This window comes from Gossypium hirsutum, chromosome D07 (genome assembly GCF_007990345.1).
Source record: "Gossypium hirsutum isolate 1008001.06 chromosome D07, Gossypium_hirsutum_v2.1, whole genome shotgun sequence".
NCBI classification, from domain to species: domain Eukaryota; kingdom Viridiplantae; phylum Streptophyta; class Magnoliopsida; order Malvales; family Malvaceae; genus Gossypium; species Gossypium hirsutum.
In genome coordinates, this window is record NC_053443.1 from 19,748,355 (window position 1) to 19,771,890 (window position 23,536).

Here is a 23,536-nt window from a genome sequence, read left to right on the forward strand (position 1 = left end):
TTACTCTCGAAAGAGATATTAACGTATTTAAGGATTTCTACGGATCAAGACACAAGTGAATAAATCGTTTAATTCAGATTCAGAATAATAGGTGAAGTCTAGGTGAATTCTTTCTTGGGTATTGTCTTTCACATTGGTTGTCGTCGATTATTTTCCCATTTCATTCTCTGTTGCGTTCGTAGTTAAATTAGATTAGTAAATTTAGATTAAAAACAATCACTTCAATTTATCGGCTAAATAATAGAAAAACGGTAATTACTAGTGCTTTTAGTCATTGTGGATACAATATTCCCTACTCACCATAGCTATACTATTGTTTGATAGGTGTGCTTGTCTTTGTCATAATTATAGTTAATTTAGTGACCATCAAAATTTAACCGTTTGTAGAAGGGATGTTGATAGAATGAAGGAAAGTAGATGATGGAATTTCTATTCAGTAAACAATTCCCAGTACATTTCAGAGAATTAGGTGAGAAGGAACAAGTTTTCTATTAACAATAATCACTTTTCAATCATATTCCCTCTGCTCTTTTTATAGTACTCTTCCAGCCGTTACGCTCTTGTTGACGTGGGCTACATGACAAAATCCTTGAATTTTAGAGGAGGCCTTCTTTGACGCGTGGCCATGACAGTTTTGGCTGGAGGTTCGACTTGGTTTCCTAGTTTGGTGACCTCTGGTTCATTCATGACACAAAGTCATATTGTTATTCGTTGGAGACGATTAGGTGAATTCCAAATCTGTTGGTTGTGGTGAAAGTAATGGGTGTCAACTGTCAAGGGAGCATTCACAATCATCCGTTCCGTGGTTCAAATTGGTATAAAGCTCCCATAAAGTGATATTCGAGAATGACTCTAGCAAGGTGGAGTTCTTGTTTATTATATGCCAAACTTGTATGTACAATTATTATCTTACCACCTTGTCCACTATCCCCAAGGGTGTTGTAACTTGGAAGCCAATGCCGGTGTGGCTACAGCGTCTGATTTACATACCCACTCTTTCTTTTAAAAAGAACATGTTAGTTGCATACAAATAATAATTTCTTGTAATGTGAAATATGATTGTGTATTTTTGTTTTTGAGAATTTATATAGAGGCATTATACTTAATATATATATAAATTTACATAGTCTTATGCCACATTTCTTAAAAAACTTAATTAATTAAAATTATTTTTAGGGGGGTTTTTTAAACATCTTTTAGACCCATATGGTGCGGCCGAATTGCAAGCCGAAGTTGTTGGGCGAGTTCCCTAAACAAATGAGTGAAACAGAAAACACATGACGGATGCAACATTAACGCCCTGTCTCCCTCTGTTCCTATAAGCTTTCAGTTCCAGTTGTTGGGTTGGGTGTTTTATTGGCGTCGGTTCTAAGGTTTAGGGTTGTCCATTTCCATCGTGCTTCGTGCTCTGCTTTGTCTTGTCGGCTTACTTCCAATTTGGATTTGCCAAAACAAAATTTTATCTTATCCCTAAACAACTAAAAATATCTGTATTAGCTATAAATGCGTATGCTTTTTTTTTTTTTGGAATAATGATGCGTTTACTAATTGCTTCAACCAAGAACTATGGATATGCCTGGTTTAATATTATACAAAAATTCGTTAATTTCTTTTAATAGACGAAATCGGAAACCATCAAACAACTAAAAAACTCTTTTTACTTTATTTTTTAACTTATTATTGCACATGATAAGGTTGGGATTTTTATCAAAATAATATAAAAAATAAATTACATTTAAAAATGAGATGATTTGGAGATTAAACACAACAATGGTATGAAATTTATAGTTAAAGACGGTATCTCATATATGTCAGCCCACATCGCCTAAAAAATTTACTCCATGATTATCAAATAATTAGACCAGAAATAATAAAGGAAACCACTTTTAAGCTGGTGTTGCATACTTATCATGCGACCCCGATTAAATAATTAGAATTTCATTTTTTAGAGAGGTATACGTAAAGGTGAGTATTCGATTGAATCGACTAAAAAAATTTCGAGTTAATCGAGTTGACGAATCCTATTTATCATCTTAACTCTATTTAAAATTTTCTCGAATCGAGTCGAGTGAGATGGAATTCGAATCGAATCGAGTCGAATATATTTATTCGAGTTAAATTAAAAAAAAATGATTTTGAGTTCTTGTAATCATTGTCACCCAACGTAATCAAATTTTTTATTAACTTTCATCCCCTCATAATTTATTTATTAATCTTTTATATATGGGTTAGCTTATTTGCTTATTTAGTTTCTTAAATTATCTTCTGATTTTTGTCACTATGTATTTTGAAATTAGAAAATATATTAAATGTAAAAAATGTGATTTTTTAATTAAAATTTATATTAAAGATAAAATATGAAATTGATACCAACATAAAATTTTAACATGAATATTTATAGCATCATCAATAATTCAATTTTGACAAAAATTTATAAAGATTCAATATGATTAAACAATTCAATAATATAAAAAGTACAAAATGTGAAATTTAATTTAATAATATAAATTTAGACATAAATAAAATTATAACTATTTAGGTTTAGAGATTTTTTTGGATGATTTTAATTTTTGATTTGGGGGTAAAAGATGAGAAGTAAAAGTTTAGGGGGAAAATAAAAAAATTTGGGGGTTGAGGGAGTAAAATTTGGGGGGGTATTAAAAAAATTGGGGAGGGGGGGAAGGGTTTCGGGTAGAAGGGAGGTGGGATGGGAGGGGAGTAAAAGTTTTGGGGGAAAATATTCAAAACAAAAACCGGGGGGGGGGGAGGTAATGGGTTTGAGGTAGAAGGGGGCGGAATGGAAGAGAATAAAAGTTTTTGGGGGGAAATTGGGAGGGAGTGAAAATTTCAGGGGAAAGTAAATAGGTTTGAGAGTTTGGGGTAAAAATGTAAAATATAATAGTTTAATATTCGGTTTTTTCGAATTATTCGAGTTATTCAGATTCGAAAATTAAACTCGATTCGAACTCAAAATTTTAAAAAAAATCGAGTTGACTTGAATAATTCGAATAACTCGTTTCGTTTAACTCGAAATTCAATTTTTTTCAATTTTTTCGAATTGAATCGAATTTTGCTCACCCAAACTGTTAAAAATTCGGGGGAAAAGGAAAATGAAACAAAATTTAAAAGGGTGTCACCCTAAGCTACTCTTCCAACCCCCACTTAATTCCCTCTTTTCAATTTCACTTATAAAAATTCCATATTTCCATTCAAAACCAAGACATTATATAAGTTTAAAGATCCCACTTAGTGAGATATTTCATAAAGTGAAAGGTTGGGGAAAGAAAGAAAAAATTAAAGACTTTCAAAACCGTTTTAAAAACCCAAGATCAAACATATATTGTTTTCATCTTTCAATTTGAGTTGATTAGTAATTGAAGTAATTTTGCTTGTAATTAATTTCATTAAATTATTGATATTTTTATTAAATTTGTTCCTTAATTATATATATATGTTTTGTATTGTTATATATTATCCATGCAAGCATTTGATATTTATATTTTAAAGGCTAAAATGTTACTATTATATTGTTTTATTTGTTTATTACATCTTTATGTAAGGTAGTATTACATTAGTTGTTGGTTGAAATTTTTATATTTTATGTTTGTCATGATTTGAAATTATGGATATAATATGTGATTTATAGTAAGGTTTTAATTTCTTTTGGGTATAAATTGTTTTAATTGTAATTAATACTTACTTTTTATTTTTAATTTATTTTACAAATTTAGTATAGAATATCAGTAGTTAATTCTTCATATAGGAACAAGGTAGCTATTTCATATAAACAAACCTATTAATTATTATTTAATTTATAAAATAATCTTAATTAAAATATTATGTCAATAAAATGATTAAATTTCATGTGAAAAAATTATTAGTTATATTTTATTAAATGAAAATAATTTTCAATGAGTGAAATTAAATATATCAATTCAACAAACTAGTAATTTCCCTAATTAAATATTCTTCAATGAATTTGAATAATCATAAACTTATAAATTGATTATTTGAATTTAGTAACTCATGATAAATTAATTAATTTAATTGGTAAATCATTGATTTAGTCGAAACCATTTTTTTAAAGGGGTCGACTTTTATTTTGAAAATACAATCAACAAAAAAAGAGAGGGAGTCGCCACCGATATTTTTGAGGTGTGATCGGATCACCTTGCAATTCAATCGTTTTAATAAAACATTTCGATTTTACTAAAACAATAATTTTGGTCTACGAAATTTGAGAAAAACGGATTCGGGAGTCGGTTACACGCGAGGAAGGATTAGCACCCTCGTCACGCCCAAAATTGGTACCTAATTGATTAATTAATGTCTTAATATCGAAAGTTAAAAATTTTGATGAGACTTAAACACGATCTTTTTGTTAAAATTATCTAAAAGAATTTAAAAGGTGCATATTTCACGTCAATCGAGAGAAAGAATTATACCCCGTGAGTTAGGATATAATCTTAAATCCTGAAACGAGAATAAACACCGAAAATTTTATTTATTCTTAGAAATTTTGGATTATCTCGATTTTAGAAAAGAAATCATATTCCGTAAGTTGGAAAATGATTTTTTAATTCCCGAGATAATTTTAAAAATGTGTTTTTGAAAAATGGTTCGTATATTTGGATTTATTGGAAAAAATCAAAACCCTGTAAGTTAGGGAACGACTTTTCGAATTCCAAAATATGAAAAATTGCTTATTTTCTGATTTTTATATTTTTTTACAAATTTTGGAAAAAATGTGTAATATTTAAAATAATACATGAATAAAATATTGCATTAATAAATAACAATGATGAATATAATAAAGATAATCTATGAGAATCCTATAATGTGCACCACTTTAACATTAATAAGAACAATAAATAAAATAAACAATAATAATGGCAATAACAACAATGTATGCACATAAAGAACAATACCAACTTAAAAAAAATAAACAAATAAAATAAATAATTTAGGGGAAAATAGTTCATAAAAAATATTGAAAGTAAAGAACCGAATTAAAACATAAACGAAATTTAAAGACACAATTTAAAATACAATATGTAAATAAATGAAATAGTAAAAAACCATAACAATAATAATAATAACAATGAAAGTCAAGAATAAAATAAAATAAAATAAAAGCATCATTAAATACAAAATAAAAATCAAAATAAAAATGATAAGCAAATAAATAAAATAAATAAGACACAAAAAAAACCTAGACAGAGATAAAAGGGGATTAAATTGTCATTGAAATAAAATTAAGAGTCCAAATCCTAATAAAATAAGTTTATCAATATAAGAGGGATTAAGATTATAATAAATAAACGCAAAAGTACTAAATTGAAGTTAAATAAAAAATCTGGGTAAAAATTGAGAATGAAAATAAGGTAGAGGGCCCATTTGAAAGGCGTGAATAACTTAGAGGGACCAACTGGGAAAATATCCCCGCCCTCTGAAACGCGCTGTTTTGCTAGGACCAAATTGAAAGTGAAATAAAATTTTATGATAAATTGGAAAAATAAAAAGGACTGGATTAAAACAATTGAAAAAAGTAAAAGGGCTAAATGCGCAAATAGACCCTTTCATAAAAACATACGGACCCTCTTGCGAGTCGGGTCAATGCGAAGGTTAAAGGATGAAACGACATTGTTTTAGCCACTGGGATTAAGGCCCAAAACGGCGTCGCTTCAAATCTCTATATAAACCAAATTTTTAAAAAAAATCATTTCTCCCATTTTCTAAAAAAATTCAGAAAAACACTCTCCCCCTCTCTCTCAACTCCCCTCTCCGGCCATGGCTCTGGCCGCCGAACCACTGTGGTGACCGCCGGTAGCTGGCGACGGCGCTACCGTCCACAGTGGCCAAAAAGTCAGAAAAGACCATTTTTTGGCTTTTCGACTCCCCGACCCCAAAAAAGCGTTGTTTTTCATCGAAAACGACAAACCTCAGCCACGGCGGCGCAAAACCTGAAACTAAAAGGTATGTTTTCTTCTTTATTTCTTCTCTTTTTTTAAAAAAATGAAATCAAACAAAACAAAAATGAAAAATAAGTAGAGACCGAGACTATCTCTGAAAATTTTATTGCTTTTGATTGGGTTTTTTTTGTATTAATTGTATCGTAAAAAAGTTACATCACTGTTTGTGGCTTTTTATAGGCCTCAAAAAAGTAAAATACAATATTTTCTATTATTTCCCTTTGCCTCCATGTTTGTCCTTCTTTTTGTCTTGTCTGCAGGTACTAAGCGCGTGGAGGATCACGTACGACGGTGGTAGCGGGGGGCTAGGTGCGGCGGCAGGAAGCTAGGGTTTCATTTTTGTTTCCTGAAAACATTGTGGGCTAGGGTTAGGTTTTAGGCTGTTGGGCTTGAATTGGGTTTAGTAATTTGGGTCTGTAAATGGACTTTTTTTTTTCTGGGTTTTATTTTTTGTATGGTCTTGGGCCCGGGCGAAATTGACCTATTACAGCTGCCCTTCTTTGCTTATTGTTGTGTAACGAGAATGGAGCAAGGATTTTAAAGAGGCCAATTTTTCCTGGTCTTGCCGAATCTTGACTTTATGGTGCTTATTTCTTTCAAGTAGCCTCATTCCATTTCACCGCATCTTTAGGGGTATAGGAATTGGTGTTTCGATCCGCTCTAATGTAATTTTAGGGAGAACAGACTTGTAGCTTCGATCTACTCCGCTATAACTCCAAAGAGATAAGAATTGGTAATTTCAACCTCCTCCACTGCAATTTCAGCGAGATAAGGTTTGTATATTTTTATCTTGCTCCACTGCAACTTCAGGGAGATAAGGATTGTGGCTTCGATCTGCTCTAATGTAATTTTAGGGAGAAGAGATTTGTAGCTTCGATCTATTCCACTGGAACTTCAAGGAGATAAGAATTGGTAACTTCAACCTGCTCCACTGTAACTTCATGGAGATAAGGTTTGTGTATTTTTATCCTGCTCCACTGCAACTTCAGGGAGGTAAGGATTGTGGCTTCTATCTGCTCCAATATAATTTCAGGGAGAAGAGATTTGTAGCATCAATCTACTCCGCTGTAACTTCAAGGAGATAAGAATTGGTAACTTCAACCTGCTCCACTGCAACTTCAGAAAGATAAGGTTTGTGTATTTTTATCCTGCTCCACTGCAACTTCAGGGAGATAAGGATTGTGGCTTCGATCTGCTCCAATGTAATTTCAGGGAGAAGAGATTTGTAGCTTTGATCTACACTTCTGGAACTTCAAGGAGATAAGAATTGGTAACTTCAACCTGCTCCACTGTAACTTCAAGGAGATAAGGTTTGTGTATTTTTATCCTGCTCCATTACAACTTCAGGGAGATAAGGATTGTGGCTTCGATCTTCTCCAATGTAATTTTAGGGAGAAGAGATTTGAAGCTTCGATTTAATCTGCTGGAACTTCAAGGAGATAAGAATTTATAAGTTCAACCTGCTCTACTGTAACTTCAGGGAGATAAGGTTTGTGTATTTTTGTCCTGCTCCAATGCAACCTCAGGGAGATAAGGATTGTGGCTTCGATCTTCTCCAATGTAATTTCAAGGAGAAGAGATTTGTAGCTTCGATCTACTTCGCTGGAACTTCAAGGAGATAAGAATTGGTAACTTCAACCTGCTCCACTGCAACTTCAGGGAGATAAGGTTTGTGTATTTTTATCCTGCTCCACTACAACTTCAGGGAGATAAGGATTGTGGCTTCACCAATCTGTTCTCTATGGAACATGACCTATAGAGTCCATTTCATGGACCTATTTATGCCTAGTGATTAGGATGTTATGATTAGAATGAATCAAATGTTTCTAACTACATGTGTATGAATGATATTTGCATGAATATGGCATGTCATTTTTTGAGGATGATCCTCTTTTAATGCTTGGGTTGACATTACTCGTTGTTTGTCGAGGTTTTATCATTGACGCATTACCCTGCCTTTTTGTTTAGCTGGTATCTTTGACAGAAAACTCGAAGAAATAGTCACAATTTAGGCTATTCTTCCAAAAATGTTTCCAACCCTTAGGTTTGGAGCGTTCTAAATAATAGTCCTATTTCAGGTTCTTGTACTATTTAGAAGCTTTCGGGGTAATATGCAAAACTCCTTTTGCTTGAATATTATCAGTCCATTAATCGTTATTTCAATGAAAGATGCTTGAAAAAGATTATCACGATGGACAAGATGGAATTTTATTGAGAGTAAAGATCGAAATGAATAAATTAATCAAGATAGCAATTTTTGCTGAGATACGAAATGAATAAGATGAAAATAGGTGCCCCAGATATCGTAGCATGAGCTTTTCCGCACAAAACTTCTCCAGGACCCTTTGAACTTGATACGTGTTTAGAAGTCCTAGAAAGCTTTGTTGATGCCCCAAGATGTAGCATCCCTCCTTCTTGTTCATTCGGAGAGGACAAGACTACCACATGCTCCACCTCTGATAAAAAATTTGAATTGCCCATTCTTGGGTTTTCAACTCAAAACCCCTTTGGTCTCAAGGCGCCCTTTGCGGGTTTTCACCTTGGCCTCTCTTTTTTCTTTTTCTTTTCTTTTTTTTGTTTTTCTTTTATTTTCTTTTTTCTTTTCATTTTTTTAAAGTGAAGTATTTCTTGTTTGAATCAGAATTCACATGATTAGGATCATCTTGGTCAATATCGACGCTTTTCCAAATAAGGCAGTCCACATATGGTCCTTCCCAGTTTGACATCCACTTTCTTTTGAAGCCTTTTTGAATGGGAATGATCTTTTTCAATACCAGGTCCCCTTCATGGAATTCTCTAGGGCAAACTTTTTTGGTGAGCTCGCATCATTTGCTTTTGGTACATTTGACCACGATGTATAACTTTGAACCTTTCTCTTCAATCGGGATTGGATCCAAAAAAACTTAGAGAGAAGGAATCTCGACTTTAATGGGCAAAACCGCGATAAGCCAAAGAGAAAGGCGTTGCCCTAGTAGAGGTTTTTATTTTTTTTTATTTTTTTTGCCTCCACTGTACCGTTCATTTTGGGACGACATGGTGTTAATCTTGAACAGACTGCAAACTTCTTATATCATGCTGTTGTTAAAATTTAGTGCATTGTCAGATATGATCCTTTTTGGCATTCAATACCGACATATGATTTCTCTTTTTTTTAAGAATTTGCTAACTGTCGGTCTGGTGACATTGGCAAATGTAGCAGCTTCCACCCACTTAGTGAAGTAATCGACGACTACAAAGATGAATCGATGACCGCCAAAAGCATTTGGTGAGATCGGCCCAATGACATCCATGTCCTACATAGAAAAGGGCCATGGATTCTATTGATTATTTGTAAGGTAGAATCTGTTTCTCATCTTGTTCTACTATCCTTAACAAATCAGGAGACAAGCTACAGTCTAGGTCATCTTAAGGTTCCTCTAGACACCTATCTTGCTCAAAAGGAGGTTTTGAGTCAATAGCAGTGTCGCTCATATCATTCATATTTGGAGACATGTTATAGGGACGAAAGAAGATTCAAAGAACCAATGGATCAAAGGATAATTATCTGTGTGGTATGAGTATGAATGAAATGGAAGGAACAAAAGAATGCTTGCCAAAACGAGACACAAAGATGCATTTTGTTGAAATAAAAAATAGTGGACATATGCCTTTTTCACAAAAGGATTTTTATTGCTCCCAAGCTTAGAGCAATAAGAGTGTTTTGAATATTACTTTGAAAGGGTCCTAAAAACTATAAGAATCTCCTCCACAGTCCAGTTGTTCAGAATGCTTGTAGGGATGTAGGAACAAATTCCTAATAGGTTTTTTTTGTTTTTGTTTTTTTTTGTTCCTTCTTCAAAGGCATAACCATCTTTCCCTTCTGAAACATTGATATCTTCAAAGAATTCCAATTCTTTATCATCCATCAGGCTCTGTACTAGAGTTCTGAACTCGACACACTTTTAGATTTTAGGAAATTTATTGTATGCAATGAAATGTAATGTTAATGAATGGAAAAGATGCATGCAAAAAGGCGTTGGTTCTAGTTAAATTCCATTATAACAACTTTACTAGAAAACAAATTTCTTTACATAAAGTGGATACATACGTATACGGCCTTACCCTAATACTCAAAGTGAAGACATCGATCCTTTTCCCCATATCCGTATGTTAAGATCGAATCTTGCGAACTCTTCAAAGGGGTGCCTCATCTATCTCCTTTTTTTTTTGCTTGATCCAAGCCACGACCCATTGTCCACTCATCCTTGTGATGCTCGTTAGCTTCGTTAGCGACTCTCAAATAATCAGCTTGAATCCTTGGGCAAAGAAGCAAAGTTGTGTACTCATTCATCAGAAATCCATTTTCTCGAACCATATTCAGACGAGCATTGTCTTCCACTTTATCAAGAAATCCATTTTCCATGACAAGCTCTCTATTTAGCAACTGAACGTGAATCAACACCTCTTTTCTATGATGAAAATGTAATGCAATCATAATCAAAACAAAAGAAAACACGTCAGTACAAAACATAAATAACAAAAAGAGCACCTATTTGGGTGACCACTAGGGGTTTGGCGTGGTTCTACCTAGGGTAGGCTCTTAGGGCTCATTATATACGGTTCGGCTCTAAAGTAAAGGTACTTGAACCGACAGATTCCTCGATCCTCACCCATTATAGGCTCATATGGAACGAGTTCAGTTCAGGGGAATACATTTCCCTATGGCCATGCGGAGATGAAAATCTCACGAAGACATAGGTACAGATGTATCTCGAAAGCGATTCACTATCCCATGCGGAGGTGAAAACCTCACGAAGGAGTAGTTTCTCACTCCCACTTAAAAGGGTATATCGAGTGGTCATGTAATGCAATATGTGAAATATATCAAAAGGCCTAAACCAATAAAACAAATATATTAAAATGATGCAGACCATAAAATGAAATGCAATGAAAGGATCGTAAATTTAACTCAAATTATCAATTTTCGACAAAAAGACAAGAACTAATCAACTCATGGCTTGATTTTCTTATTTTAGTCCCTAGTGGAGTTGCCAAGCTGTCGAAACCATTTTTTTTAAAGGGGTTGACTTTTATTTTGAAAATAAAATCAACAAAAAAAGAGAGGGAGTCTCCACCAACATTTTTGAGGTGTGATCGGATCACATTCCAATTCAATCATTTTAATAAAACGTTTTGATTTTACTAAAACAATGATTTTAGTCTACGAAATTCGAGAAAAATGGATTCGAGAGTCGGTTACGTGCGAGGAAGGATTAGCAAATAAATAAAATAAATAAGACACAAATAATAATAATAATGATAATAACAATAAAAGCCAAGAATAAAATAAAATAAAATAAAAGCATCATTAAATAAAAAAAAAACAAAATAAAAATGATAAGCAAATAAATAAAATAAATAAGACACAAAAAAATAAAACCTACACAGAGATAAAAGGGGATTAAATAGTCATTGAAATAAAATTAAGAGTCCAAATCCAAATGAAATAAGTTTATCAATATAAGAGGGATTAAGATTATAATAAAATAAATGCAAAAGTACTAAATTGAAGTTAAATCGAAAATCTGGGTAAAAATCGAGATTGAAAATAAGGTAGAGGGCCCATTTGAAAGGTGTGAATAACTTAAAGGGGCCAACTGGGAAAATATCCCCGCCTTCTGAAACACGCCGTTTTACTAGGACCAAATTAAAAGTGAAATAAAATTTGAAGTATAAATCGGAAAAATAAAAAGGATTGGATTAAAACAATTGAAAAAGTAGAAGGGCTAAATGCACAAATAGACCCTTCCACAAAAACACGCGGACCCTCTTGTGGGTCGTGTCAATGCGCGGGTTAAAGGATGAAACGACATCATTTTAGCCACTAGGATTAAGGCCCAAAACGGCGCCGTTTCAAATCTCTATATAAACCAATTTATTTTTTTAAAAATCATTTCTCCCATTTTCTAAAAAAAGTAAGAAAAATGCTCTCCCTCTCTCTCTCAACTCCCCTGTCTGGCGATGGCTCCGACCATTGGACTGTCGTGGTGGCCGCCAATTGTCGGCAATAGCACCACCGTCCACGGTGGCCGAAAAGTCAGAAAAGGCCATTTTTTGGCTTTTCGACTCCCCGACCCCAAAAAAGTGTCGTTTTTCATCGGAAATGACGAACCTCAGCCACGGTGGCGCAAAACCCGAAACAAAAAGGTATGTTTTCTTCTTTATTTTCTTCTCTTTTTTTTTAAAAAATGAAATCAAACAAAAAAAAAGAAATATAAATAGAAACCGAGACTACCTCTGAAAAATTTACTGCTTTCGATTGATTTTTTTTTTGTATTAATTGTATCGTAAAAAAGTTACATCACTGTTTGTGGCTTTTTATAGCCCCCCAAAAAAGAAAAATACAATATTTTCTATTATTCCCCTTTGCCTCCATTTCTTTCCTTTTTGTCTTGTCTGCAGGTACTAAGCGCGTGCAGGATCGCGTACGGCGGTGGCAGCGGGGGGCTAGGTGTGGCGGTAGCAAGCTAGGGTTTCATTTTTGTTTCCTGAAAACATTATGGGCTAGGGTTAGGTTTTAGGCTGTTGGGCTTGAATTGAGTTTAGTAAATTGGGTCTGTAAATGAACTTTTATTTTTATTTTTTTGGGTTTTGTTTTTTGTATGGTCTTGGGCTCGGGCAAAATTGGTCTATTACAAGTAGATGTGTTCATGGGCCAGGTGACCCGGCCCGGCCCGACGACCCGCCCGAAATATGGGAGGGTTTGGGTAAAAATATAGGCCCGAAATATGGGCTTGGACAAAAAACCAGGCCTGTTTAAAAAACGGGCCAGGCCTCGGGCAAAATTTTTTGGGCCCGGGCCCGGCCCGAATATAATATATATTTTTTTAAAAAAAATTTAAAAATTTTTTTAAACACATTTCTTTTCCCGTCCCCCCCACATTTCTTTTCCCGTCCCCCCACTCCCAACTTGTCACTTTTCCCAAGCCATTTCCCCTATTTCCCTCTTCCTCAAATCCCTAGCCCTCCATTTTTTTTCTCAACCTTGACCTTCAACTCCGGCAGCAGTCCTCCACCACCGGTCCACCTCCAGTCATTTTTCTTTCCAAAATCAAATGTTAGTTTTCTTTATTTTTTCTTTCTCTGATATTTACTGTAAATATAAGTTTCATCTATTGAAGTTGCTGTAAATATAAGTTTGTTTTATTTTTTCTTTCTCTGATATATTTTTTCTTTCTCTGATATCCCAGTACAGTAGTGTATGAATAATGATTTTGTTTTACTTTTCCCCCCCGGTATCCATAACCTAACCTTAATATTTGTTAAGACTTGGGGTTGAAAGAAGGGGAATGGGTGTAGAATAACCCTTCCAGTCTTAACATTAGACTTGCTATTTCACCTGTGCTTCGGTTGCCCTATAAATTTAGATATTTATGTATTTTCATGTTTTTCTCATATATTCTGGTGTATCGAAGGCATCAAGTAGAAATTGGAAGGATATAGGTTAGGTCTTCCAAAATTACTAGTTTATTTCCAATTTGTTAAAATTGAATTTTCATTTAACTTGGATAATACATCTGAACTGAAGAGCCAAACTTGCTCTTGAAAATAAACTAAATTCTAATTTCTGTTAAGGGAAGGAAAAGAATGCCAGTATTTCTTTTTTAAACAATTAACCGCAATGGATTTGGAGTGAGACTATTCACTTCCACCCTCAAAATTTCTTAAACCACACAAATAATTTTCTAAAAAAAGAATTAGCAGTGATTGATTGAAGAATTTTACTAAACAAGAGTCATTATGGTTTGAAATAAATTTAGTATTAGTCAACTAAATAAATAACATATGATAATGAAAATCAACTCATTGATTTTTTCCATCTCTACTTTCTTTGAAGAATTGTTAATCTAATGCTCCAATATCGCGACATGCTTCTTACTTATTATTGTTAATAATATTTTTAATTTAATGTTATTTATAATGTTTAATCTTAATTTAATTGATTTAATGCTATAATAATTAAGTTACAACCATTTTAAAGTTTAGTGTAATTTAGTTAAAAAATTAATTTTAAAAATTTAATTTAATATCGATATGATCAATGAAAAAGACTGTATGTAATTTGCAGTATATTTTTTATGAGATCACATACAAGTATATTTTTCTACTTCTTTCATGCATGCTGCTTCAACTTTATGGGTTCATTATTTCTTTGCTCTGCTACATGCAAGCAAAACACTACATTTTCCTGCTTTCATGCATGCTGCCACAGGTTCTGTATTTATATTATTTGCATATAATTCATGTAATGTAATATTATGCATAGCCATTATTTCTTACATTTGTTTCTGTAATTTCTTTCTTACATTCTTTCTTACATTTGTAATTATCTTTTTTTTTTGCTTTATTTTATTGCGGAAACAAGCTATTGAGGCAGAAAAACAGCAGGCCCAGGCAGGTTGCTATCACTTAGAGGTTGCTATCACACCCTTTCTTTCGAAACAATCAACCTTAGTGACTTTTTGTAAATGATGTGTGTTTTTTTAGTATTACTTAAAGACATGTGACAAGTTTGATCTTGTATCTAGCATAGTTAAATAACTAGTTTATTATATCGTGCAATATAACTAGTTTATTATCTTGCATCTAACATAGTTAAAATATAATATATTTATTTTCTCAAAACTGTTATAAAATTTATAACTTTTTGAAAAAGTAAAATAATATAAATCTTCACTTTTATATTTGAAAAGTAAAAATAATATAAATATATTACATTCACATATAGACACTTGTTTTGGTTTTGGAGGTTCAAATAATCTTACAAACAAACACATGATTTTTTTCTTCTACGTTTGCTATGTCTTACCCCATTTTTGTAATTTTGGAAAAAATGAATAAATTTTAATTTTGGTATTTAACTACTACACCTTAATTTTTAATGTAATATAATGTTTTAATATACTCTTATAAAATTTGTAACTTTTTGAATTTTTCGTTTTAAGTTGTATTTTTTCTACCAAAAAGAAATTCGTACATTAAAGGTTGATGACATATATGTTGACACCATTTTTTTTGTAAAAACGGGGTCGACTTGGATTTTGAAAATGAAAACGAAAACGGGAGTCGCCACCAATCCTTTTTTGATAAGGTGTGATCGGGTCACCTCGAAAAGTAATTTTTTTTAATAAATGATTTGATTTTATTAAAACAACGATTTTGGTCCACGAAATTCAAAAAAAATAGGTTCGGCAGTCGGTTACGTACGAGGAAGGATTAGCACCCTCGTAACGCCCAAAATTGGTACATAGTTGATTACTTAATATCTTGGTGTCGAAAATTAAAAACTCAAAAAAAATTTAAAAATACGATCCCTCTTTATTATGTTATTTTAAAATTACTCGAATAAATCAAAATAGAAAATGCCTCCTTATCTCGAAATAGCAATATATCACATCCAGTAAGTTAGGACACGACACTTCGTATTTTTAGAGTTAATTTCGAAATACCGAGTATTTCGTTATTTTCGAAAACTTTTGTATGAAATAATTTTAACGCTTGTAATCTTTTGAATGAATAAAAATGATGAAATAACATTGCACATCGGGAAATGCTAATTTACAAACTAAAATATACGTTAGTGAGTTACAAAGAATCATTAATACACAAAAAAAAATCATATTCCACATTAAGCAAATATTAACATTCATATTGGCAAGGTAAATGAATTAAAAGTTAATTAGGGAAACAAAAATATTTGAAATCCCCAATAATAAATTATATGTATATGGAAATAAATAACAAAGATATAATAGGAAATCAACAATAAATTATGAAATACAAATTATAAGAAAATGAAATTGGTTTAAAAACACATAAATAAATTTAAAAGACAACTTAAAGTTAATGATATGAAAATAAATGATATATACATAAAATAAAAGTAAATATTATAAATATTATATAGGTGTATCATATAAAAATATTGTTGTATAAATCTTTAAAGCATAAAATGTATATAAGTGAATCTTAAGAATACACTACAAAGTAACCATTAAAGTATACATATTACATTATATTAATAATAAATAATTGAATGATACATTATAAAATTAAATGATAATATATGATAAGTAAAAGCTCAAAGTAATAACATGTCATAAAATATGATTACGTATATAAAAGATTATATAGGTTAATAAAACATAATAATAATGCTAAATAATAATAATAGTAACAGTAAAGTAAAACTAGTAGTAAACTAATAAAAATAATAAAACAAAGGACCGATTTAGAATTAAATAGAAATTTAGTAGCAAATCTTGACATAAATAGAAAAGAAAGGACCAGATTGAATCATGGCGCAAAATAATAAGGACCTGGAGCATAAATAACCCTCCCCATACCAAAACGCGCGGGTCAAGCTGCAAGCGGATCGGGTCATCGGGTTTGAGCCTTATACGACGTCGTTTTGAGGCTGCTGAAGCAAGCCACAAACGACGTCGTTTCACAGTTGCTTTAAGACTCAAAAAGACAGGGAAAAATTCAGTCTGTATCAGCAAAAAAAAAATAAGAAGAAGAATAAGAGAAACCCTAAGGGTTTCCCCCCTTTTTCTCTTCGCCGTTTGAAGCCTCTCTTCTTCAACACCGATTTGGACGGAGCAAAGAAGAGCTTCGACGACGCCAAGGTAAGAACTCTCCGTCTTTTCTTCTTTTTCTTTAATATATAATCTTATATATATATATGCATGCTAGAAAACGAAAAAGAAAGAAGTAAATCAGGAGATAGAATGAAGAAGAGGAAAGAAGAAAACCTTTTCTTCAAATTTTCGATTTTTTTTATTGATTCATCAATGTTTTTTTGTATTTTTTTTCAATCGGTTTCAGCCCCCCCTTTTGATTACATTTCTTCATGGCTTTTATAGCCTAAAAATCTATTCTATTCTATTTTATTTTTATCATTTCTGTCCAACATTGCTACTGTTGATGCTGTTGTTTTCGTCTTTTCTTGCAGGTATCCTTTTCAGCCTTCTTTTGCAGTCGATGGCGGTCAACGGAGGCAAGTATTTGCCGTTTTGGTGCAAGGCGCAGCTGGAGGTGGTAGACCTTGGGCGTGGTGCGCGCTGAAGGCGCACATGGGTAGCAGCGACGCAAGGCAAGGGCAAGGAACCCTAGGGTTCCCTGCGCTGTTTAGTTTTTGGGCCCCAATGGGCCGTTTAGGTTTTTTAAAAATTGGGCTATTTTGGCCCGTTGTACATGGACTGATATATTATTTATTATTTTTTAGTTTTGTTTCGGGCTCGGGCTAAATTGGACCTCTACAATATACATATACTGTTACTTGTCAAACATTAAAAATATTTAAATTTAAAATAATTACTTACCGTTTTTAATAAAATCCTAGAATGAGCGTATATATGCTTGCATGTATATAATTACTTACATGAATATAATTTTAATACATGAATATATATAATATATTCAATAACTGAGTTATAAATAATATTATTTTTGGATTTCAGGACTTGAATTTTTATGACTATGGCTAGTTCAAACACTCCTATACCTGTGGATGATGGGTTTAATGAGTATGAAAGTGCTATCAAACGTCAAAAGTCTACCACTTCAAAGGTGTGAGATGAAATGACAAAGCTTGAATGCGAGAACAAAAATGAATTGAAGGCACAATGTAATCACTGTAAGACTATCTTCTCTGCTAAGTCTTCTAGTGGAACCTCTCATTTAAGACGTCATCTAAATAGCTGTTTGAAAAAAGTTAACAAGGACATCACTCAATACACCATAGGCATTCAACCATCACCAGAAGGTGTTCTATCTATAAAAAACTACAAGTTTGATGCTGATGAGTGTCATAAAGCTATTTCCACTTTTCTTGTGTGTGGCAAGCATTCATTTAGGATAGTTGAAGAACCGGGATTTAGATACATGATGAGAATTGCTAGTCCTAATTTTAAGAATATAAGTAGATATACAGCTGCTAGGGATGTCCTAATGTATTATGCAAAAGAGAGAGATCGTGTTAAAGAAGAGTTGGCTAAAGCACCTGGTTTAATTTGTCTAACTTCTGATAATTGGAATTCGGAGCATACTAATGATGAATATATTTGCGTTACTGCTCATTGGGTTGACAAAGATTGGAAGCTACAAAAGAGAATCATAAGGTTTAAAGCTTTATTTCCTCCGTATGATGGTTTGAACATAGCAGATGAACTTGTTTTATGTTTATCTCAATGGGGCATAAATAAGAAAATTTTTAGCATCACTTTGGATAATGCTTCTTATAATGATGTTATGGTTTCTTGTCTTAAAAATCGTTTTCGTGCAGACCGAACTATTTTGTGTGATGGTGCTTTTTTTCAAGTTAGATGTTGTGCACATATATTGAATATTATAGTTAAAGTTGGTTTGGAACTTGCTGATGATGTTGTTGGTAAGATTCGAAATGGGATTAGGTACATAAAAAAGTCAGGAATTCGTAGGAAAAGATTTTATGATGTGGCCGACAAAAGTTTTCATTTGAATGTGACCAAAAAGTTGCGTTAAGATGTGTGTGTGAGATGGAATTCTACTTATTTGATGCTTGAATCTTCTCTTTACTATAAAGATGTGCTAGATTATTGGGGCCAACGGGATAAAGATTATCAAATGTTTGCACTTTCTGACGAGGAGTGGAGAAATGTTACTATTATTTGCAAATTTTTGAAAGTCTTTTATGATGTGACTTGTGTTTTTTCTGGTTCTAATTATCCAACGGCTAATCTTTATTTTAGAGAGGTTTGGAAGGTTCACAAGTTCTTGCTTGATACAGTTAAAGGTCCTTATTCGTTTTTAACTCCAATGGTTAAGCAAATGCAAGAAAAATATAATAAGTATTGGGCTGAGTATTCGTTGATATTGTCATGTGTTGCAATTTTAGATCCTCGTTACAAGTTGAATTATGTGCAGTATTGCTTTAATACAATCTATGGTGTTCATGCTTCAGATTTTGTTGAGACCATTCTTAGCAATCTTAGACTCTTGTTTGATGAGTATGTTAAGAAATCTAAATCCACGTCTTCCTCTTTGGCTGGGAGTTCTAATGTTTCGGATAAAAATCCTGTTGATTCTGGTTTGGATGAACACAATGATAATAGTGCTGATTTTGAGGGATATTTTGATGAGAGTGATGATTATAAACGGTATTTAAATGAATCTAGCACTAGGAGTGAGAAGTCACAGTTGGACATTTATTTAGAAGAACCGGAGCTTGAGTTGAATAGTCAAATAGATGTTTTAGATTATTGGAGCAAAAGTTCAGTTCGATACAATGAGCTTTCGTTATTGGCTCGTGATCTTTTGGCAATTCCAATATCGACTGTAAGAAAGTTATCACACCTTTGAGGAGTTCACTTAAGCCAAAAACGGTTCAAGCCGTTGTTTGCTTGGATGATTGGATACGAGCTAAGGGATTTTCAGCAGGTAATTGTTATTCTCATTTTATTGTTCGAATTTTTTATTATTTTTTCATCAATTTGATTATCTAATTCTTTATTCTTATTTAATGTTAGAAATTGGTTGCAAAAAGGACGATGAGGACGATGAGGATGATGATGTTTCTTCGGTAGCTTTTTAAGATACTTTCTTTCTAAATGTTTAAAATTTAATTTAGCTTACAATTTATATTTTGTTATGAAATTAAATATGTTGATGGATTAATGTATGAATATTATGGTTTGTTGCTTAATTTTCCGAAGTCATTTTGGACTTTGAAGGTATGTGTACTTGTGGGGTTTAACTTATGTTCTTATCTTAAAGATGGTTTGAAGTAAAATTAGAGATTGGGATTTATATAATGACTAGAATTAGTGAATGATAAAGCTCAAATTGATTTAATATGATTTAATATGCTTATGGATGTGTTATCTATATGTATATGTGATTTGAAGGGAAAGTTTTGAGTTCGCTATCTAATTCGCAAAGAGAAAAAAGTTTGTTGAGCAAATATTTGTATGCTTTGCTTCTCCATTCAATTTCTGAACTTTTTTACAGCATAAAAGCAATAACAGAATATTTAATTAATTTAATTATGTTATTATGCATAGATAATATGCTACTTATTGCCCAATGATAATATGTTGCTAGTCCTAATTATTTGTATAATCATTTTTATTTTTATTCTCTTTTTTTAAGAATTGATTGTTACCTAAATGTCACAAATGTGTGATTATATACAATTAAATAACATTTAAATTCAATTAGTTGGTAATTTTTTAAACAACTCTAGTGGACATGGGGTTCATTATTTATTAAGAATCAAAACTTAGAATATAATACTACATCAATTCTAACATAAAATTTATAGATAACATGAAACATATGCATTTTGTTCTTTAAATAAGTAATTTTATTTTAATTTTTTTTCATTATATACAAAAAAAATATAATTTGATATTTGATATAATTTTAATAACAATTAATTTTAATATTAGTTTTAAGCAAAAAAAAACGGGCCCGGGCTTCATATTCTTTCCATGGGCCGAGCTTGGACAACATATTAAGCCCATATTTTGGGTCAGGCCGGGCCCGGGCCTAGTAAGCGGGCCAAAAAATTTTTGGGCCCAACCCGAACCCGGCCCGGCCCGGCCCATGCACACCTCTAATTACAAGTTGTTGGTTGAAATTTTTATATTTTATGTTTGTTACGATTTGGAATTATGGATATAGTATGTGATTTATAGTAAGGTTTTAATTTCTTTTGGGTATAAATTGTTTTAATTGTAATTAATACTTACTTTTTATTTTTAATTTATTTTTCAAATTTAGTATAGAGTATCAGTAGTTAATTCTTCATATAGGAACAAGGTTCAACAGCAGAGTAAAACTTGAGGAAATGAAAGAAAAGATCAGTGCGAAAATCACTCAACGTTGTGAGAAGATGATGTCCAGACTATTCTACAAATTTCAAAATCTTCCAAGTCCGTGTATATATAACAAGATGCAACTCATAGATGATGATGAAATGGAGAAATGATAGCAACGCGTTGCTTGATAGGTAACATTTAACATCCACTAAAAATGTTCGCTGAGTTGGAGAATGTTGATCCAAGAAATGTGGCAACTAACATTCCTTTTCCTTTGTTTGATTGGCTTTGCTTTAGGATTTACATTCAAACAATGTTGGATCATTGAGGGATGGATTATTAGCATGTCCACTGCGGACCATGCAAAGATGTCTGCATTATTCCTTAAAAGGCTTATCAACATTTTCTTCTTGTGCTTTGATAACTTGGATGCTATTTTTGTAGTTTGCTCCCTATCTTTAGGGAATAATTCAATTAGCTTTGTCTTTTTTGGTGGCTCAGGTTTGTTGAATCTCTCCTATGTTTTAACATCCAGACTTTCCAGATTCATCATTAATTTGTTCAAAAGATTGTCTGCTGACTTTCGTTCAGAAAACTCTGCTTCTTTACCAAAATGTGTATGACATTTTTCTTTCCTTGCTAATTGTAAAGAAAGAATGCGACAATTTTGTACTGTTTGTTGATCGAACTTCATGTGTCCTTCACCTGTCGGAGTGAGAAATTTTACCTTTAAACAATAAGTGGCCACCACCATCTTTATTTTCTTCATCAACGACCTGCTAAAGATAGCGTTGTATGATGTTGGATGATCAACGACTAGGAACTCTACCATTTGGGTAACTGTTCGTTCATTATCACCAATTACCACTGGCAACATGATTGACCCTCTAACACCAATTGGCTAGTTGCTAAACCCATAGGTTAGACTTTCTCACTTCAACTCTGTATTGGATAACCCCATATGTCTGAATGTCTGCCAGCTCAATACTTCAACAACACTTTCAACATCAACCAAAATTCCATTAACGTCAAACCCTGCTTTCAATGCTGAAACTAGTCAAATCTACTTCATCTCGATTTGAAAACTCAACTCTCCATGGCTACACTTGTTGTAACATCCCGATTTTGGCCCAAATCGGAACAGTGGTTTCGGGACCACACATCCGAGTCTGAAAAATATTTTAATATTTTTATTCTGTGATTATTATGTGTGAATTTACATGTGTGAAAGTTTCGTGAATTAATTTTATTGTTTGAGTGCTTAATTTGAGAAAAGGGCTTAATCGCGTAAAATGAAAATTTAGTGGTTAAATATGAAAGTACCTAATTGTTGTTGTCTTTATAATTTGGAGGTTCTATGATGCAATTAGCCCACTATATAAGTTAGTGGATGGCAATGATCAAGAATGACCTTATATTATATGTTATATATATTAATAAAGGTTAACTTAGTAAAATAATAATAATGGTAATATAATGTTAATAAAAAAACATAAAATAAAAAAACCATGCAAAAGTTCATCCATAGCCGAAACATCAAAAAGAAAAAAAAAAAAAAGAAAGCTAAGTTCGGCCCTTGTGTCCTTTGATTTAGGTATGTGTTTTGTTCAGTTTTTGATAATTTTTACGTTTTTGAGATCGTTGCTTCGTGTTCTTCAAAACCCATGTCTTAATTTTGTGAATTGTGGATGATTTTAAAATGTGCCATTGATGAATGTTTGATTTTTATAATGTTAGTAGGTGAAATATGAAATATATTTGTTAGATTAACATGTTTTGTTTTTGAATTTTTGGTGAAATTGAGTAATTAGGGTTAATTTGTGAAAATAAATTTTTTAGGGACTAAAATGCTAAATAAATGAAAAAATATGGAGTTGTATGGACACTAGGAATATTCGGCTTAAGGAGTGTAGTCAAATTTTGTGTATTTTGTGTTTTGTGCAATAGGGAGTAAATTGTAAAAATGTAAAATATTAGGGGTAAAAATGTAATTTACCCATTTATGTGTTCTTAGACTGAATTGAATGAAAATATGTTTGAATGAGATTTATTTGAATATGTTTAGATCAAGAAACCAAGAAATCGGATTTAGATCGGGGGAAATCAAAAATACTCAAGTAGCCGATCTAATAGCCGACAATATTCCAGGTAAGTCCGTAAGCGTTTAAATGTTAATATAATTATGAAATTGTAATTGTTATTTACCAAATTGAATTTTTGGGAATTATTTGGGCTATGGCCGAATATGGTATTATGATGTGGCTACTTTTCGAGTTTGATTCGAACGAGATCCGACGTCCGTAAGCCCCGTATGAACCTTAGGAATAGTTAGGATACATATGTCATGACATAGGATTTTCGAGATGTGTTATCGTGTAAGACCATGTATGGGACGTTGGCATCGACTTGTGTTTACGTGTAAGACTCTGTTCTGGGACAGTGGCATCGATATGTGATTACATGCAAGACCACGTCTGGGACGTTGGCATTGTACGAGTTTCCGACCATCCGCGTATCCTTTTTGATTCCGAATGGTTCAACGGGCAATATGAAATAAAGTCCGTTCATGGAAACGTATAAAAGTTTCAGGTATGAATTAGCCATTTAATTACAAGGGAATAAGATGAGTTAGTTAATTGAATTGGTAAAAGTTATCAATTTGATTATGTATTACAAGCTAACCATTTGTATATTGGAATGTTTTGGACTGTTGATATATGTTAT

General features: G+C 32.5%; 1 protein-coding gene and 1 long non-coding RNA gene across 2 annotated transcripts; both read left to right on the forward strand.

The window, feature by feature from the left end:
• The first annotated feature begins 17,594 nt into the window (after positions 1-17,594).
• Positions 17,595-19,282, forward strand: LOC121219146 (zinc finger BED domain-containing protein DAYSLEEPER). The gene is made up of 4 exons (XM_041096828.1): positions 17,595-18,162; positions 18,298-18,402; positions 18,577-19,150; positions 19,249-19,282. The coding sequence occupies exons 1-4, from the start codon at positions 17,595-17,597 to the stop codon at positions 19,280-19,282; spliced, it is 1,281 nt and encodes a 426-aa protein (XP_040952762.1).
• Positions 19,283-19,329: 47 nt separating this feature from the next.
• LOC121219080 (uncharacterized) lies at positions 19,330-19,695 on the forward strand. Its single transcript, XR_005915721.1, has 2 exons — positions 19,330-19,430; positions 19,520-19,695. It is a non-coding gene; the product is annotated as an uncharacterized lncRNA (long non-coding RNA).
• Positions 19,696-23,536: the final 3,841 nt, after the last annotated feature.

What these genes read in the sequence shown, in the direction of transcription:
- LOC121219146 (XM_041096828.1), top strand. Translation starts at nt 17,595, where the DNA reads ATGACAAAGCTTGAATGCGAGAACAAAAATGAATTGAAGGCACAATGT. An exon ending in TTTATTTCCTCCGTATGATG is followed by an intron (nt 18,163 to 18,297) that starts GTTTGAACATAG and finishes GTTTTCGTGCAG; the next exon opens with ACCGAACTATTTTGTGTGAT. An exon ending in ACTTGCTGATGATGTTGTTG is followed by an intron (nt 18,403 to 18,576) that starts GTAAGATTCGAA and finishes TTTACTATAAAG; the next exon opens with ATGTGCTAGATTATTGGGGC.